At 45.3% G+C, this 19,920-nt stretch overlaps 1 protein-coding gene across 2 annotated transcripts in view; it reads left to right on the top strand.

The window, feature by feature from the left end:
* The window catches only part of SUDS3 (SDS3 homolog, SIN3A corepressor complex component), a 42,130-nt gene that overhangs the window by 11,559 nt on the left and 10,651 nt on the right, over positions 1 to 19,920 (top strand). For both annotated transcript variants that reach the window (XM_046024836.1, XM_046024837.1), the window contains exons 7-11: positions 7,690 to 7,785; positions 8,946 to 9,007; positions 9,152 to 9,173; positions 10,338 to 10,443; positions 17,368 to 17,452. In XM_046024836.1, coding sequence (XP_045880792.1) covers positions 7,690 to 7,785; positions 8,946 to 9,007; positions 9,152 to 9,173; positions 10,338 to 10,443; positions 17,368 to 17,452 — 371 coding nt within the window. The remainder of the gene's footprint in view (positions 1 to 7,689; positions 7,786 to 8,945; positions 9,008 to 9,151; positions 9,174 to 10,337; positions 10,444 to 17,367; positions 17,453 to 19,920) is intronic.

Raw genomic sequence — 19,920 nt, 5'->3', positions numbered from 1 at the left:
AAGCTACTGAATGTCTCTGAGCCTGCCTCCCCCTCTATAAAATGGGGCTGATCAGACCTTGTCTCCCAGGATTGTGGTCAGCCATGTGAGTGCTTAGCACAGTGCCCTGTGCAGAACGGGTGTTCAGTGAATGGTAGACCTTTAGTCATGGCTGCAACTGCTGCCTTATGCTTTATTCAAATTCCTGGTCAGCTGCCATTCATGGATGACTTACCCGAGTCCCGCTGGGGTGGTAGGAATCTCTCTGCTTTGTATTTTTCAGTCTGCCTTAATTATAGAAAAGGCATTGTCTTCCTCTGACCTAGATGTGAGAACAAAGGTGTTAGACTATATCATCTGTGCTCTTAGATCCCTACCCTAGGTGTTACTGTGAACATTTCAGACAGAGTTGGTACAAATTTGGCAGGAGTAAGCTAAACTGAACTAGTTTCCTGTAAAGGTAGTAAAGTTACATGAGACTCTGTGCCAGTCCTCCCTTGCCTTCTAGTTTTTAGTAATCCGCATACGGGAACTCAGCAGGATGTAGGCAAGTTTAAGGGGAAAACAATATGGGCTGTTCTGTTGCCATATGTAGACTGATGAATCCTAGAAGGATGCAGGGCGGGAAGTGGCTCGAACTATGTATTTTGGAACTTGGCAGGATTTCTGTCAGCGAATACTGCAAGACAAGTCAGTGGGGAGTTTCTCACCTGGCTGTGTGAGCGCATGCCTTCTGCACACCCTCACATTTCCCTCTTACCAGGTACAGAAGGTGCTGCAGCTCTGGCGTGTCTCGTTTTAGCAGACGTCTGTAAGAGCTGCGTTGTTTTCAGATTAAGTCCTTGGGGGCGGACTTGAAAAGTAAGAGTTGAGAAGTAGTATTTCCTCTTCTGTATTTCTGGTGCCGTGACCCAACACGGCCCTTCAATTGACATAAACGTCTGGCCCCAACCCCCATGATGTACCTGTGAGAATGTGGTGTGTCTGAAGCGGGTGGGGGGGTCTGATTCTGGAAAAATCTCTCTTCTGGTATCTCTCTCCTTGAGAGACGTGGCAGAAGGAATTAATTCCTTGAAGGCCTCTGAAAGCGGCTTAGAAATGTTTTTTTTTTTTTTTTTTTTGGTGAGAGTGGATGTTAAAATAGCATCTTCAGACGGCACTGTCTTGTTCTTGTGGCCACGCTTTGTTGATGAGACCACTAGCACGGTGCTGCCTTGTTTGGTACCAGTCTGCCTGCCTGTTTTCTGACCTGGACCCATTTTCTTTGACGATGGCTGTTTCTGGCGTTGCTGCCTCATCGCTCTCTGCTGGAGCCACCAGATGTTCAGGAGTCTTCATTAGGCTAGTGGGAAATAGTGTCGCTTTATAGCTGCTCCCTTTCCATCTGCAGGGAAAGATATCATCACCTTACCTGTGGTTTGGCATCCTGCTTATTGTCAAGCGATAGACATTGTTTGGCCAGGCCGTTTTGCAGCCAGAATCTTAACTGGGACAGGAGGCCTCCCCAGTGACTGGAGGCTGAGCCTGCCAGGGTGGAAAAGACAAATAAATGCAGGGAAGTCATTTGTAACGCAGTAAAATAGATTACACAAGTGCTTAAAGCTAGCCCGGGGCAGTAAAGGTACCGATGTCCTTCCTCAAGCCATTTGGTACCGTTGGTATGGAAAGCTGTGCCAAGGTAATGAGAGAGTGTGGGAAGGGAAGGCAGTGGAGCTAGAAGGATAATTAGCGTTTCCACAGATGGTGCTGCTGTGGTGTTGGATTAAAGGCCTGATTTCGTTCCTCTCATCGACTGACTGATTTCACCTTTGTGGACTGATGCCCAATGTCAACGTTGCCAGGCTCTGCCCGGAAAAGATGTTTCTTAAAAATCTCCTCCTCTGGTTCAACGTGAAGATCTCTCGAAAAACAACGTTGATTTAGAGTCTGATGGGAAGCTTAGACCAAATAACCCATTGGGAATGGGGGGATCAAGTAATCGGCTTTGTGTGAAGGGGCGGAAAGCATTTGCAGACTCTGTGGGAGTTAGTGGAAGGGTCTCTCCACTGCCCACACCGCTTGACAAGAACTCAGGACAGCGGGTTGTGCAGGTGGAAAGGCGTCCTGTTGGTAAGGAGACCGGGGTGGATTCTCAATCAGTGCCCCCCCCACCTTGGGGGTGTGCGTGAGTCAGCTGGGAGTCTCGATGACGTGCGGCTGCTGCTTCAGCGGGTCCGGGGTGGAGCCTGCGATCTTGGATTTCTCACCGCCGGCTAGGGGCTGCTGATGCTGTCTGCTGGGCCACACTGAGCAGTGAGCGTGTAGGTGGAATTTCCTGAGTGTGAGTTTTCTCTGCAGTTGAGGCCAAGGTGGTAAGTAAGTAACCCAGTTAATCAGTGTGAACTTAACGAGCTTTCAAGTGTGGGGAGCTTGATCATTCTTTATCCATTTGTTCTCTTCTGTCTTGAGGATAGTTCCCTTTTCTCCTTTGTCTCAATAGCGGGCCAAACCCTACTTCATTTTCTTTTGTAAATTTTTGCCTCCCTGGGGCATCTTCCAACCCTCAGGCCCCTGTGGCAGCTACTCAAGACCTCATCAAGCCTGTGAGTTTCCCTTAGAAGATAAGTGGATTCATAGCTGGAGCCATGAGTACTTATAGTACTGAAATCAGAATTATGGTATCAAAATATAACGTTAAAGGACTGCTTCCTGAGTATGTCCCTCAAGCCAGGCGTTAGTTACCTAAAAGTCTGAGAACTGCCTTGGTAGGCTGATAGATGTGGACGGATCCTGGCCCTGTCATGAACTTGGTTCTGTGGTGGGGTTTCTTATTTAGAAAGGAGACGGTAGAATCTGCTTTGGAGGTTTGGTGCCAAGATGGGGGTGAGACAATGCTGTAAGGTGCTTCAAAAAGCGGCTGGCACATAAGAGTAAGCACTTAGGGAAGTTGTAAGGTCCTTTGACTTGACTTGGCAAAGCGGCCTCAGAGGAATGGAGGCATCTGTTCAAAGTGCCCCAGTGTGGTAGCGCGTAAGCCAGAATTGGCCTTACCCACCACATGATACTGACTTTCTACCGTGGAAATACTGTGGATTCACGTGCTACTGAGTGATTCATAAAATGAGGCTAGTAGGTAAGGACTGTGTTCTCAGGGAGCTTATATTCTCCTAGTTACAAGACTGACACAGCTTCTTTGTCTTGCCCAGTGTAAGGGGTGTCCACAGAGCATGCTTCTAAATGTAGGTGAAGATTTCTCAGGTTTGTTTTTACTGATCATAAAACTTGGCGGAGGTCTCTGTGGTTGTACTGATGCGGGCGTGGTTTCCCACAATGAGGAACAGATGCCAGTGAGTAGGAACCTTGGAAGTCCAGGCAAGGAGAAAAGGCCCTACACAATATCTGGCTGGGGAGAGTGGAAGAGGTGACCTGGACTTTGGGTGGAGCGGGCTTGTCGCCAAGACAGCTTTGCTGGTGCTGCCATTGTGGAATCGAGGTGTTTTCAGAGGAGGTTCACTGTCTTGACACCATCCTTATTCCCTGGAGAGCTTTGTCCCCAGGGAGATGGGGCCCTTTGTTCCTACCCTTGTTGGTCACTGAAGACCTGACCTTGATTCTTCTCTCACCTCTCCCCACCCATCTCCTACCAGCACCCACGGCGCCATTCCTGATGTGGATGAGCCCCTCCCAACCCTTTAGGGAGGGGCCTGGGCTTTTTGCTCTGGGCCACTGGGCTTGCCCCATGTTGCCCTGCTTCTGGTTTGGGGGCAATTGCCAATCTGCCATAGTGGTCACGCTGCAGTGGCTTTTTTTTTTTTTTTTAAATTAGCGGAAACCAGTATTGGAAGGGGTGGGGAGAAGCAGAGGGAGAGAAACGCAAGCAGACTCCCCGCTGAGTGCGGAGTGCAGCTCGGGACTCTGATATCAGGACCCTGAAATATGACCTGAGCTGAAGCCAGGAGTTGGATGCTCAACTGACTGAGTCACGCAGGTGCCCCAACATTCTTAAGAATGCTTCTTTGAATCACTGTAGCTGACATTTTTTCAGTGGCTAAGCAAGTGTTTGGTTTTAGTGGTTTAAGTATGTTCTCATGAAGCTTTTACTGCATTTATGTGCCATAGGCCCGTAAGCTGTTGGAGTGAATGACTAGGTCCAGAGAAGTGTGGAACCCAAGGCCAGCAGGGAAGTGCTAATTGTATGGTAATTGCAGGTAATTAATGTTATTGGGAATATGTCTCCATAGGGACGGTGCTTTAATGGCTCTGTCCAGCACTGACGCAACCTGCGTCCCATTTCTTAGCCAGCATGCCTGGTGCTACCTGGAGGGTGCCTGTGTCTGTCGGGTGGCCCTTCCCGCTGGCCTTGCTGGCAAGCAGAGCAGGAAGGATTTGCACTCTTGTCACATAGACAAGGTGGTTCGGAGAGGAGTACTCGTTCAGTGTTCTGTCTCCTCTCCTCCTCCCGCCTCTGGTGTGTTGGGTGCTCAGTTGGATCGCCGTTGGTGTTCAGTTGGACCCATAAAAGGTCTTGGGTTTTCTGAGAGGCTTTCTGACGTAAGTCAGAGTTGTGTCGGGCTCGTCTGCGAGGCCCCTGACTTCCCGCTCAAGTGCCTTCTCCAGGGCTGCTGTGCTCCAAGGTCTGGGTTTCACTCTCAGAAGTTTGATTTTTGTGGTGGATCCAGATTGAGCCCACTGGGACTCTTGCTGGCCAAACTTCAGGGACCCTGTATTACAGACTCGGGAGGCCAGCCTCTTGCTTCTTGTGAGAAGTGGAACTTCTGGGTGGGTTCAGACCCAGACAGTCCGATATCCTTTCCCCTCTGTGGAAAATCTAATTGCAGGAGGTTGGAGCAGAGTGAGTGGAGTAGGTAATCTGTGTCGTTTGGGGCTGTGATACTTACATGGTGGTCTTCCCTGCAAGTCGCATCTTGCACGTGGACCATGGCCAGGCCTGCTCCCCACTCTCCTGGATGGTGGTGGGGACAGGCCAGTACATTTCAGAGGTGTTTTTCAGGGCACCTTCCTTCGTCGTTTGGGTGAAAATGGATCAATTGTCACTATTTCCTAAGAATTCGATGATACATTCTGATCTGTGAGTGATGCAGCTATAGTTTTCTGAGCTTATTGGCCATGAGTAGACGGCACTCTCCCCACATTCTCTCAGCCGTGCCTGTACTTGGCTTACTTCCTTCATGTATTGCCCACCTTCCCCACCCCCCAGACTTGGCAGCCCAGAGGGCAGGGCACACTGGGCCATTGTCTTCGGTGAATAGAACATTCCATGATGTCCAGTGCTAGGTGCTCTTTCTCTAGTGGTCTTCGGGTTTGGTGAGCTCCCTTCACACCTTGTTTTCTGAATTAGGCGTGAATGTTGCAGAGCCTCACAGCTGATGTCACTTGTCGTCAAGTATGTAACTTCATTCCGCTGTTTGCCCCTTGGCTTTTTAGAGATTTTTGTATACTGTTTTCTTGGCTGCAGACGCAATAAAACTAGCATCGATTGAACTCTTGCTACACCCGGCATCGTGTTTAGGGCTTTACTGGCATCAACTCCCATAACCCTTCCAACATCCTGTGGGGGAAGCATTACTGATAATTCTGTTTCATGAAGAAAGTTGAGACAAGTGTTTACACAGCCTGCCTTAGGTCATGTGGCTGCAGCAGGGAGTCATGGCGGCCGGCCTGGAAGTTAGTGGAGAAGTGTGCCAGCTTGGCTGAGGGTGAGAGATTGCTGGTAGAGGGGACGACTGTCCCCTCACTTTTTCTCAGGGGTGAGTGTGTTTGTCCTACTTCCTCATGCCCCCACTCCCCCGTATACTTTTTTTAAAGATTTTTATTTATTTATTTGACAGAGATCACAAGTAGGCAGAGAGACAGGCAGAGAGAGGAGGAAGCAGCTCCCTGCTGAGTAGAGAGCCCAATGCAGGGCTCAATCACAGGACCCTGGGATAATGATCTGAGCTGAAGGCAGAGGCTTTAACCCACTGAGCCACCCAGGCACCCCTCCCCCATATACCTTTACAAATACTCATCAGGTCTGTGGTTCTCATCACTTACCTTCCACTTATAGGGGGTAAAAAAATCATTGTTTCCCATTTCCCTTTATAAGAGCAACACACAGAAGTATTGTTTGACTTTGTACATGTGGTTATTATATATTCACGGATTGTGAACCTTCCTGTGGTGGAAGGGCTACACTTGCATTCCATAAGGTTGTCCTGTCTGCTGTGCTGATAGTACGCACAGTCATGAATGAATGATACTGTCAGGCTTGACGTCATCTAGTCGTTCTGCAGGAAACTCCGTAGAGCCCGTACTGTGTGCCTGAACTATTGTAAGGTGCTGGGTGGAATTCAGGAATCTCTGGGGAAAATGTCCCATACAGTGTGGTGCTTGCTAGCAAGAGCGTTGTACAGAGGTTTGCGCTGGTTGCTGGGAAGATGGTGTGACTCTGGAAGCCATCATGGGACAGGGAGCATTGAGCTGGCTCTCAAGGGATGTTGTGTAGGAGGATGCTGGGCAGAAAAGAGGGGGCCAGGCAGAGGGACAGTGTGTAAAGGCTTGAGGGCCATACATAGTAAGGCAGGTGACCTTGGGTGAGAGACTTGGCCTATTTTCTGTAGAGCGTGGTGAGCCATAAAAGTATTGAATAAGAAGGGGGATGTGTAGAATGATCTGATTTGTGTCTTAGGGAGACTGCTCTGTGGGAGGCGAGAATAGGATGAGGGGATGGAGTTGAGAGGTGGTTTAACAGCAAAACTGTTCATGATCTGGTGACTGTGATGTTTCGGGGAAGGAAGGTAAGTCACAGTGACAGATTCTGTTCTAGCTGGGGAAGATGGACAGATGAGATGCCCCCAAGACACGGGAGAGGAGGCAGCCCTGGGAGGTGAGACACGAAGTGAGGTCTCTTGGGTCATTGAGAGTGGATGGTGTCAGTGGGCCTAGGTCGCCATTCAGAAGGTTGGGGCATCTGGCATCGGTGATAGAGGCTTACTGGGACACAGGCTGAAACCTGACTGGACTCCAGTGGGCACCAGCAGAAAGGAGCCGAAGGGAGCAGATCAGGAGACGAGAGCTTTGTGCGGTGGCGGCTGGGGAGGAGAGATTTTAAGGCAGAGAGTTAGCAACAGTGTCAGACTGCAGAGAGAAGTCAAGAAGAACCAAAGAGACTTTATTATGAGCCTTCATTAGATCACTCTTGACAGTCAAGTAGCTATGAGAGGTTATAAAACAAAACGAAAGAGTCTGAGTTTGTGAATGAACACGTCCTATAAAGATGTTGGCGCCGAGGCCAGTGGCCCCTCAGTCTTGTGCGCGAGTGTGCTTCAGTTCTCCCTCCCTCCGTGAGAACAGCAGGAGTTAGTTGATCTAGACGATCCAAAGGTTCCTTCTGATCCCAAGAGCCTACCACTCTATGGCTTCTGAATTTGAGGGAAGAGGAGGAAGGTCGTAGTTTACGGGATGCTGGAGACAGGCTTCCACAGGTAGACTGCACAGCTGCACAGCATTTCTGAGAGGCCACTTAGGCCAGCCAGTCTGAGTCTTCTAAACACAGCCCACCCCCCTCCCCCAAACATCTGATATGGGTGTCTGCCTTAGGCCCCATGTGAACCAAATGTTCCCAATAAAACAGTTCTGATTGGGTGGCTGTGGGGCAGATTTTCTTACAGTACAGCAATTCTTACTTCAGGTGGGAGTTGGGTAGATTTACCCATTCAATTCTTGCCACAGATTCTATGGAAGTGAAACCCATCATGACCAGAAAGTTGCGGAGGCGACCAAATGATCCTGTCCCCATCCCAGACAAGAGGAGAAAACCCGCTCCTGATATCCATTTGCATAATTGGTTTTTTTCTTAAGACTATTGAATCCTTTGCTTATCCATTTGCTAGAATATACATGGCCATTGTCCTATGGAAATTGTATGTGATTGGCAGGCATGTGTATTTATCCCTGAGCTAAGGAATAGCCAATTTTTTAAAAGATTTATTTATTTGAGAGAGAGGGAGAGCACTTGCAAGCATGAGCACAAGCAGGAGGGGTAGTGGGCCAGGGAGAGAGAATCCCAAGCAGGCTCCCTGCTAAGAATAGAGCCCAGTGTGGGGCTCAGTCCTGTGACTCTAAGATCAGACCAGAGCCCCCAAAGAGTCGGCTGCTTAACTGATTGAGCCACCCAGGCGCCCTGGGAATGGCCATTTTATTATGGAGTCCTCGATTGCCGCTGCTTCTAATGGGCGGCATTTGTACAGAGCAGTTATTTGGAAGGGCACTTTTCTGGAAGTTCATCCTGGTTTTAACACTTGGAGATTTAAGGTGACCTCAGATTTCACGTGCCTTTATTTTTCTACTTGTAGAACCAGGCCAGTAATACCTGCCTTTTATACCTCCATTACCTGTATCCTGAAAACAGTGGAACACAAGTTGTTAAATTAAAGCAAATGAGATATCAGTTACTTAAAAAAGCTCTATAATTGTCACAACAAGAGGGGGAAGCAGGGCACACATGGCAAAATTCTGTTTCTGTTCTCTTGAGAAGAGAATAAGTAGCCATTTATACAAAATGATTCAGTTGTCTTCTCCCAAGAGAGGGTTTAACTTTGTCTTCACAACTGAGGGTTTAAGTTACATGGGAAGAATAAGCCCACATCTCTGTGTGTGCGTGCACGCACACACGTGTACAAGGCTTCTGGTCTTTGGAACAAGAGCACTTCATAAATTGAGGAGGAAGGTCTCCTTGTACTGTGTCCTATGCTCTCATTCTGGGATTTACTGAATGACTTAGAGATGTTTGAAAGAAATTTGTGAGTTCTTTTATGTACCCGGGCACCATGATATGCAGTAGAATTGCAGCTTTCGAGAAGCCCACTGCTGTAGAAACAGCATCCGACAGAATCACGCTGTAAGTCCTAAAATCCTGGGACCATTTTGTTGATTTCTGCCTGCTTAGAAACCATGCTTCTCAGACACGTTCCTTTAACTCTCAACACCCCAGCTAAACTATTTGTTAACAGACGAACAGATCATGGAGGATCTGAGAACGTTAAATAAGGTACAGTTTGATTTTTTTTTTTTTTAACTTATTTGAAAGCTTAGGCTTGTGTCCTTCACATGTTAAATCGTTTTGATACCTTTGACTACTTTGTGTTGCATCTGAAATGGTCTGCACTAAGATTTCTTGTTGTTCTTCCTACAGCTTAAGTCACCCAAGAGACCAGGTAAGTGCACAGTGTTGCTGGTATTTATGCAGTCTTTTTTCTTTTCTTTATCATGTTGTGGGAAAAGCATGCTTACACCTGACAGGGAGTTGTTGCAATTCTCAAGAATAAAAATGCTCATCATTTGTCTAAGAGTAGTCATCATGAAAATTGAAGGGAACCTTAGGTGCTCCCTCCCCTGATTTTTTTTTTTTTTTTTTTTAGCCCTGCTATATTGAAATTATTTTTACTTTTGCCTTCATTTCTTGTAAAAGACACATTTGATTGATAGGCTGGTAAAGGTTTTCTTCTGTGTAGGCATCAGGCATAAGATTTAAGCACACCTCCAATTCTGGAAATGAAACCAGAAGGATTTTTCAGTATTCCTTGTCTTGTGGAGTTAAGTGCTGGGTGCCCGTGTTCCTGTTGCACTTCGTGGCCTGGTTCTGGTGAGGGACTCACAGTCCCAGCTTACAGAAGAGGACAGCCCAGGTTCACAGTGGTTCCTTCCAGAGCGGCACTTGAGAGTCAGTGCTAGGCTGCAAAGCAGAATTCTGGATGGGCAAAGCATTGTTACGTTTTAAGCACTAGGATTACTTACATGTCTGTCTACTCACCATGCCTTGTGGAAGGAAACAGGATCCTTTTTTCTCTGAACGATTTCTTTCTGAGAGCCACCGTGGTCCTCAGAGAGGTCTTGTGTTTCTGAAGGCATGATGGGGCGGAGGGTGTTAGGGAAGTGTGTGAATTGAGATCCTTTGAACCTACTGTACTTATTAGCAGTATATTAGCTTGACTCTGTACATACATGATAGTCTGTTTTACCTAGTAATAAACAATTTTAGAAATGACTTTGGATTTAAAATTTTAAGGAGATTGTCCTAATTCCTGCCCTTCTGGGCTTCCAGTGGTCATGTGGGCAAATCACTTAGCCTGCCGGCATCCCCGGTTTCTCCTCTGTTCAGTAAGGTTAAGCTTTGCATGGCTTACCTCACGGGGTTGGGTTGAGCAGCAAGTTAGGCGTAATATACAAGAATTTTGTGGAGTTCTCATTTTTACACCCCTAAGGACTTAATGATCATGATTATTACCACTTTTTAATAGCACTTCAATTAAAGCATGTTAGATGTTGGGTCCATATGCTTGTTACACGTTTAATCATTGACATGTCTTTGGTACCTCCAGCATCCCCGTCCTCTCCTGAACACTTGCCTGCCACACCGGCAGAGTCTCCAGCCCAGAGATTCGAAGCTCGAATAGAAGATGGGAAACTGTACTATGATAAAAGATGGTATGTTATGGAAAAACAGATTATTCGTTAAGAGTCGCAAAAGAATCCCTTGGAAAGAGCACTGGGGCTCTGTCTCATTGTTCCTGAGCATGGCTGCTGCTTAGCTTACATAGTACTGAAGTGGAATAACATTTCAGAGTGAGTTAGGACAGGGGAGCCTGGCTAGCTCAGGCAGGGGAGCATGTGACTATGGTTGTCAAGGTCAGGAGTTCAAGCCTCGTGTTGGACATAGGGCTTGCGTTAAAAAAAAAAAAGCAGGGGCACCTGGGTGGCTCGGTTAGTTAAGCGGCTGCCTTTGGCTCAGGTCATGATCCCAGGGTTCTGGGATCAAGCCCTACATCAGGCTCCCTGCTCGACAGGGAGCCTGCTTCTCCCTCTGCCTCTGCCCGCTGCTCTGTCTACTTGTGCTCTCTCTCCATCTCTCTAATAAATAACATCTTAAAAAAAAAAAACCACAAAACTTAAAAAAATGCATCAGGAATCATTTGATCGATACTACTCATTCAGTCTCTGAAGGCACTGTTTCCTGAACACATGTTCTGATGGGAGCCCTCCTTCTCTTTCCGCGCTGTTGGCACAATACTAGAATTTGCAGGCTTCTCTCTCCAGTGCTGCCCCTGTAGACCGAGGCCAGGGCTTAGGTCCCTCTCTATCTTAACTCTGCCTTTGTGCACGAAAATTAATAGGTGTTCTGTAGAAAAAAAACATGTTGTGGTCCGATGAGTCTGGGGGAGGACCGTGTTAGTTAAATCAAAGAGTTCCTTTGCTGCAGGCGCTCTTTGGCTTCTCTGATAGGCTCGTGTGTGCCGTGTATTTGTGGGATGTTGTCAGGTATTACTTATTTGACCCAGGATACCCTTCGTGTGTGCTTTGTCCTGCTGTCTGAGTGTGCCAGGAAACATACTTGGGGAAATTGAATCCTAAAACATTACTAGTTGATATAAAAGACAGGTTTTTTAAAAAAAGATTTTATTTATTTATTTGACAGACAGAGATCACAAGTAGCCAGAGAGGCAGGCAGAGAGAGAGGAGGAAGCAGGCTCTCTGCTGAGCAGAGAGCCCGATGTGGGGCTTGATCCCAGGACCCTGAGATCATGACCTGAGCTGAAGGCAGAGGGTTTAACCCACTGAGCCACCCAGGCACCCCAGGTTTTTTTTTTTTTTTTTTTTAACTGCTTTTTGTAAAATTTTAATTCTTTGTTGCATGTGACTATATAGGTATATTACATTAGGTTTTTAATATGCCAGAAATATTTGAGAACAAAAACACTTTAAAATCTTCAGACCACCAGCGTTTCCATTGGAAGGAAATGTTTAAGCAATGTTAGACTTACAAACGCATTTACTTACTCATTCAGCAAACATTACTGTCTGCTCTGTAGCCCCAGATTCTGCTAGGTGTTAAGCCACATGTCCTGCCTCCTTGTCATAGCTCCTTTAATTCTGACATACTCTTTTATTCATTGTCTCTCTGCAATTTAAGTCATGGTGGACACATTTGCATTCTGGATTTCCACTTGTTTGTATGGCACATGTTTATCTGGGATTACTGTGTGCTCTCTGTAATTATCATTTATGATCACTATCATTTTTAATGATCTTTTGAGTTTCAATATGTTAACCCAAAGTCCCAGAATTAGAGTAATGGTTATTTTGAATTGTTTGAGCTTTGTTAAAAAAGAAAAACCCCAAGATTGTTAGTTTATACCTTAAAATATTACCCTTCCAAAGTTGGTAGAAATGCTCAGAAATCTAGTCTTGCCTGAAATAAATCCATTCCCCCAAAATATTCGGATACAGTTGAGTTAATTACCCAGGAGATGGTGAAGGCTGCCTCTGTCTGTGAGCCTGATCTTAGTGACTTCTGCCCTTCTCATTTGACTGTTTGGCTTTCTTCAAAAGGGCCTGTTAGTGTTTCTTGACTTTGCTTATCAGAACAGATCACCACTAGGTGGCAGGCTCTCACAATGCAACACACTGAGGGGGCAAAATAACATGAAAAATGTTTCTAATAATGAAAACCAAATAACCTTTAAAGATCAAGCCCGCACATAAGAGCCGTCTTCAAAAATGATGAGATTTATCACTAACGTTTTTACGGATCTGTGAGTCTTAAAGCTATGTGATAGTTCAGATGATGTTCATTTTGTAGTTGCGTTCCTTCAGATCTTCTTTCTAAGGCTTAATTTTTAGACTTTGAGACTTGTCTTGAGGGTGAAAATGCAGTAGGAGAAAATTCTTGTTTTTCTAAAGAAGGGATCCCTGGTGCCTGGTGTTTCATAACGTAAATAGAGTGGTCACGTTTGCTGTGCTAGATCTCGGAGCATTTAGAGTGAGTTTTGCTGTCTTTCTCGTAGGGGCGGCAGACATTTTGAAAAGAAGGTCTCTGGGAGCATTTTCCTTTTTCAGTGAGTTTCGAGTTGCATATTGTTGAACATGGCGGCTGTTGTTTTCATCTGTATTCTGTGGTTTCCTTTTAGCCTTGGGAGCCAGAGTTGATGATGCATTTGTGGGAAGGTGTGTCTCTCCTTCCCTGCCACATATGGAAGGTGTTCATGCGGGTCCTGGCCCATGCTCTGGCCAGCGCATAGCTGGCCCCCTCTCCCACCAGGCGCAGCTTGATGTTTAGTCTTAGTGTCCTGTCAGCTGGGAGGCTTTCATTCTTCTTCTTTGTTGCCAGTCATGGCCTGTGGCTGAGAGGGCAAGTGAACCGCTTTATGCTCATTCCGGTGGGATGGAGTATTTCTGTGCAACGGTACTTCTGGCAAAACGTGTTTCATTGAGTTTCAAATGACTTCAGCAAAATGAGTGTGATTCGGGCTTCCCATCTTGGCATGAACACTTACCAAGCTACATTTCATTTTGAAAGATAAGCATCTTCTCTTTGCCTTGGTCTGGTAGTGCTTTTAAGGCATTTTATGTCCCGCTGTAAGTTTTCCTCACATTTTGATTTGGACTAATGACCCTTCTTAGAAAGCACCAGTAAAGTAGCTGATATTTTAAAATAACTAACTAGCTGATGGTGCCGGCAAACTGGTTTCTCTCTCCTCACTTTAAATCTTGGGCTGCTAATGTGAATCAGGAATGAAGCCCTCCCGCCCCCCACTTCTTCCAGCCTTCAACTGACAAAGACTGTTAAACGGCGAATATTTACAACTGGCATTGGGACTCCTTGAGGTTCCAGAGCTGTAACATGGTATTCAGTTTTTTTGGGAAACGAAACGTTAATATCAGGATTCCCAGTAGGATACAAAATTAAACTAATCCTACCCCCTCCTTTTTGACCCACCTTTTGAAGAAATTGCTTTCTTCCATAATAGTACTACTGTTGATTCTAGTTCATTGGGTTTAATAGTAGAAGCAAAGCTCTAAGAGCTCATTTGTCGGGATTCCCAGGTCAGGATTTCCATTAGTAATAAAGTAATAAAGTCAGTTCGATTTTTTTGGCTTGTTCTCTGAGGCTATTTAAAGGTATTTTTTTCATCTGAGATGAGTTGCAGCTTATAAAATGGGTTAATTTGCAAAAGTGATAATGTACATTTTTAGTTCTATTGTTGCTGCTTTTTAACAGTTTTTATGTCTATATTTATTTTAAATTCACTCCCCCTCTTTTATTAGTTTTTAGGAATTAAAAAGTAAATTTGTATGTGAGGGTTGACCTATACATTTTAGTTTCATCTTGAAAATAAGAGTGCTAATTTCTGAGGATTTTTTTTTTTCTTCTTCCAGAGAATTCAGATAGTTGAATAGATTTGGTATCTAGGGATAACCTGTATTCCTTAAGACTGTTGTGTGGTGCATGAGACTCTGGTTCAGGAGGATCTGGGAATCCATTGGCTTGGAAGTGGGTCGCTTTGGGAAACACACAGGCCAGCTGTGCTCTGGAGCACATGGTGACCAATGGTGGTGGACATTCAAGTTACCACCATTTGGTTACCCCAGAGCAGGCTGATTGGGGAGATGGCCAGATGCTCAGGTCCCAGATGACTTCTGGGGGCAGGTTGGGGGGTGGTTATAGATGAGATCTCATTGTTTACTTCCGGTATTCATTTTAAGGTCAGTCCGAGGTGCTGGGGTTTGGGTTCTGCACACATCTGCAGTAAAATGCAGCACATCTCCTGAGAATTGTTTGACTAGTCTCCCAGAGTTAACTGTTGGCCTTGAAGACATTACATGTTAATTTTAACGGAGGTTTTATCTTTACCCGTCTTTGTTATTTAGGTATTTTTCAGAACCGTGACTTACTTAGTTTTTAATATGAGTAATACCTTAATTCAGAGAAAAGAAAGCCATTCGATAGAAATAATGCTGTTCTTAATTTTTATTTCCTATTTCTGTAAAGTTGTAATACATGTTTTATTATACATCTTAACTACGTAACTTTACCCAATTTTTTTTTGTGTGTAATACACACGTAACATGCATGTTTTTTTACAAGCACAGGAATGTAATGGGCGTAGATGTCCCCCCTCTGCTTAGCAGTATACTGAACATGTTTCCAAACTAGTAACATATTCTTTTACCACACTGTGACCTTTCTTTATTAAAGTATTTGGGAAATACTTTCAGAATGGCGTGAGGCTATGTGCATGCTTTGTGTCTTTATCTCTTTAATAACTCTAATCCCCATAGAATGACTTCAAATGTTCTCCCGCTTTGTAATTTTACTCGAACCATCACTCGAGATGTTAGTGTTTACATAAGAAAGTTGGCTTAGATGTGGGAGGGAAACTGGAATTTTTGAGTCACGCTGTGAACTAATTCAGCCTTTCCTCATGCACTGTATACTTCAGACCTTGCGATATTACATATTTAGCATAATGAAAGTCCCCTGACCCAGTTTACCAACTGATCTCTGGCCAAAAGCAACTTTAAAGCTGAGTCTAACCCAATCTTGCTGTTCTAATTGCATTTATGATTCGATTTCTTTTAACAGTGTTTTCAGGAAGTAAATTGAGTTGGAAACCTGAGTTTTCAGCTCCTAAGTAGCAGGTTAAAGAGTGCTTAGAACCTATATTGGAAAAAGCTCATTGTGGGAGTGAAGTACATCTCTTTACTGTGATGTCCTGGCAGTAGATTATTTCATTACACCAGCAAAACAGTCTGCCTTTTCCCCCACAGAAATAATGATAAAATGCAGTACTTTGCTGGGAGATGCATTTTGGTAGAATTTACATGAGTTAGTGGGTCTGTTTAGCTAGATCTGTGCAGCCGGAATGAACCCGAGGTTATGTTCCTGCCTGACTGTGGCTGGCCCCGGCCAGGGCTGCCAGCAGCAGCTCGGCTCCTGTTTCCAGCTCTTGCAGTCCAGCAGCTGCTCCTCCATCCTGTGGCAGCTGCTGTTGTCTCTTTTGGGCTTTGGGCCTGGCTTCCTCACTTTGAACCTTGGCCTTGTCCCTGAGCTTGTAGCAGTTGAAGGTGATCCTGTGCTACAGGCCAAGAGGATGGCTACCGGGGCTGAAACAGAGTGCCTGTCTGGTCTGCTCCATGCAAGGCAGCTCTCCCGACTGGCCAGGCCAAGTCAGAGCCCCTGCGGTGCACAGCTGGCCGCTCTGAACCTTGCCTGGTTAGTGCTCCCCAGGTGTGATTACTCAGTATTCTTATCGGCCGCTGTATTTGAAGCTGTGTGATCGCAGGGACCTTGTGGTCCTGTTCACTGTCCACTTCCGACCTCCAGCGTCCTCAGTGCTCCACAGTAAGCGATTAATGAGTATTTGCTGAATGAGTGACCAGAGAAAGAGTTGAATTTGGCCTACCTTAGTGTGGATGACTTAATTTGGACATATTGAAAATAAATATTAGATCAGTTGTTCAAACCCTTCTATTTATTTTGTCCACTCAGGTTTCTTCAGTGTTTTGGGATGGGTGAAAAGCGGGAACAAGTTTTATTTTGAAAAATTGTAATTTACTTTAAATTTTTTTTTTTAAGATTTTATTTATTATTTGAGAGAGAATGAGTGAGAGAGAACATGAGAGAGGAGAAGGTCAGAGGGAGAAGCAGACTCCCCAAGGAGCTGGGAGCCCGATGCGGGACTCGATCCTGGAAGTCCGGGATCATGACCTGAGCCGAAGGCAATCGTTCAACCAACTGAGCCACCCAGGCGCCCTGTAATTTACTTTTTGATTGAATTGTGGTGTATAGTCCAAATAAAAAGTAAATATGGAGTTAGCTTCCCAGCTTTTCCCCCGCCTCCTTTTTCCCTCTGCAGAGGGACCAAGGAATATACGCTTTAGATTAGGAGGAGGTGAGGAGGTCATCTGATCCAATTGAAGGTTGGAGGCCTTCCAACTAAATCTGAAATCCAGACTCTTCCTCAAATGTAAATTAAGACTCTTAATTATATTCTTTGTTGCGGTGTTTTTCTTTCCTTCCCTTTTTTCTTTCTTTTTAAAAACTGGTGCTGTTAACAATGCTGCATTATTGATTTAGAATTTGTTAAGAGCATAGCTCTTACGCATAGTGTTCTTTCTGCAAAAGAAAAAACAAGGGACGCCTGGGTGGCTCAGTTAGTTGGGCAGCTACCTTTGGCTCAGGTCATGATCCCAGCATCCTGGGATCGAGTCCCACATCAGGCTCCTTGCTCGGCAGGGGGCCTGCTTCTCCCTCTCCCTCTGCCTCTGCCTGCCACTCTGTCTGCCTGTGCTCGTGCTCTCTCTCTCTAACGAAGAAATAAATAAAATCTTTTAAAAAAAACAAAACAACAAATCTGATGAAGAGGGCAGGAGGAGACTTTGGGAGCAGATGGATATGTTCATTGTGGTAATGATTACACGGGTGTATATACTTATCCCCAGACTCATCGAGTTATAAACTAAAGATGTATGGCTTTTTTTTTTTTTTTTTTTTTTTTTTTTTGGCGTGTCAGTCTTAACCTTGATAAAGTGGCTAAAAACATACATAAACTTGTGTCATGTTTTTGGCAGGTACCACAAGAGCCAGGCCATCTATCTGGAGTCAAAGGACAACCAGAAGCTGAGCTGCGTGATCAGCTCTGTCGGAGCCAATGAGGTAGGGGCCGAACTCCTTATCCGCTCAGGAGAGCAAAGTGTAAAAAAAAAAAAAAAAAAAAAAGTGAGAGCAAAACTGTAGTGCAGGTGCCACCAAGAACATACAGTGGAATCGTGTGTCATATGTGGGTTAGCTCAGTCAGCATTTTCCGGCAGAAACTGCAAAGAGACAAAAAAGATCCCTGAAAACCCCTTACTTTGCTTGACTACCAACATAATGTGGATTTGTATGTTCCTGGTGGTACTGGTGAACTCCACGTACAGTCATGGAGTCGGGATCCACTGAGGGAGACTACAGGAAAGAACAGAAGGCAAGTCTGTGTGGTATCTGTGTGTGCAAATCCTGCTGCTTTGTAAGATCACTGTGTACATGGAACTCGCTTGTGGAGCAAACTCCATCTTTGTTATTTCTCTAGAGCTTTTGTGTGTACTAAGAGATTTGCTTTGTGCTGTGAGGATTTAATGACACACCTGGCCCAGAGTGGGCACACAGTAAGTGCTCAATAAATGCATGCTGGCTAGATCTGAGCTATATACTGCTCCTTGTCTGCTGTCTTTACAGTCTGGCACATCCTATTGTGCCTCTATCTCAGCAGTGAGCTGCCAGGCTCTGGCCCTCAGGTATTGGTTTCCTGGAGTCTCTCCTGTAGGGTAGCGACTGGTTCTGAAGTTAGCTCACAGGGTTATGCTCCAGGATAGGATGACTGGCGAGTGAGTTCTCCGACAGGCCCTTCGTTAGGGGGAATGTCAGCAGTGTGTAACTTGTATTGTTAGGAGTTTTTAAAAAGTTTAAAACTTTTAATAGCTCGATTGGCTTGATCTGTTATCAGTCCACAAATGTCTGCAAAGAAATTGATTTTTATGTGTCTCCCCTCTGTAACTTATTCATGCCAGTGCACAGTAAATCTAATGAAACTGGATTATGAAATAACTTAAGCCTCTTCCATTCTCCTAGCTTCCTGAATTGAAAATGCCCTCAAATGTGACTAGTTTGCAAAATGATTGTTTACTCAGAGGTAGGGAGAGCCTTCCCAGATAAATGAATGTCCTTTCTCTGTGGGCTTGGGGTCTGTGAGTCACCCCAAGCTAAGTCAGGAGCAGAGCAGGATCTGGTGGAGGGACCTGCTATTTGTCAGCAAGAGCTGTTGTGACTTCATGGCAGAGCCCTGTGCCTGGCCTCATCCTCCTCGGAGACACATCAAGATTTTTCAGGAAAAATAGAAATGCAAGTTATATTTTTTCTCTCTCTGTTAAGATTGTCATCCTTTGACATAACAGAGTGTCAAGGAGGTCTGACAAGAAAATGGTGACACTGAGACATGTCACCTGGAGGGGAGAAGCCTCAGTGCATCCGAGGCATGCGACTCTGGTAAAGGGAAAACATTTCTCACTTCTTAGAAGTATTCCAACTGATTTTTCAGGTCAAATCCTAAGTGATGCTGGAGCCAGTTGGCCTTGGCATAATCAGACTCCAGGGACATTTGTTGGATGAGTCTGAGGTTATTGGTGACTCCCCATTTCAGCCCTTCTTGGGGTCATTTTTCAGTTTAAAGTGCTTCTGCGAGGTCCTTAGTGGTTCAGCTTCATGTCAGATCTTTATTTTTAAACCGCTGTATTTGACTTTGAAGTCTCTCTGTTGCTAAATAATCACATTAAAGGAATTGAAACGAGACCGAGAACACACACGTTTGAAACCTGAGAAATGAATGGGGGAGGGAGCAGATAGGTCTGTAGACGTCTACTTGCATATGTGGGTGAGATGCAGAACTTAAAAGAATCATGCTTCTGGCCCCATCTATTGGCACATTAATTAAGCGGACGAGGAACAGGTGAAAAGAGGAGTCAGGGCCAGGTTAGTGGATAAGAGCAAGCAAGGGGTTTTGAGAGCAGGCACCAGAATTCACATTGGACAAGTTGACTCAGCCTTCATCTTCCATAAAATGGGGTGAGCATAGTACATCGTAGGGTGGTTCTGAAGATGAGAAAGCTGAGGTGTGACCAGTGTCCGGTGACCGAGGAGGCGGCTGCTTTCCACTTCCCAGTCCTGGCCACAGGGATGACACTTACTAAGTGCCCTGTTCTGGTGGTCCCCCCTGCTGCCAGAGTTCATTCTCCATTCTGTGCAAGAATGCATCTGCCCTGTGAAATGTCAGACATCCGATACCATCTGAGGGAAAAGGATATGGTCAGGAGGGAAGGGCTGTCTTAAGCTAATTCAGCCTTCTGATGATCCTAATTAGGCCTTAGCTCACTCATGGGCTTTTTTTTTTCCCTTGTTATTTTTTTCCCTTCCTTTTCTGCCATGACCATTAGCCTTAATTGCCAGGAAACCAGAGTAGTGAAAGACTATGATACGGAAGTCCCTTGAGGCAAGGAAAATATTTCCAAACTTGATTGAAAGTTTTTGCATGAAAGTTTTCATGCATTCATGAATGCATGTATTTTGGATGTCGAGAATGCTGTAACCAA

This window comes from Meles meles, chromosome 12 (assembly GCF_922984935.1).
Source record: "Meles meles chromosome 12, mMelMel3.1 paternal haplotype, whole genome shotgun sequence".
Classification (NCBI taxonomy): Eukaryota; Metazoa; Chordata; class Mammalia; order Carnivora; family Mustelidae; genus Meles; species Meles meles.
Note: the sequence above shows the minus strand (reverse complement) of the source record. Positions and strands in the feature narration are given on the sequence as shown.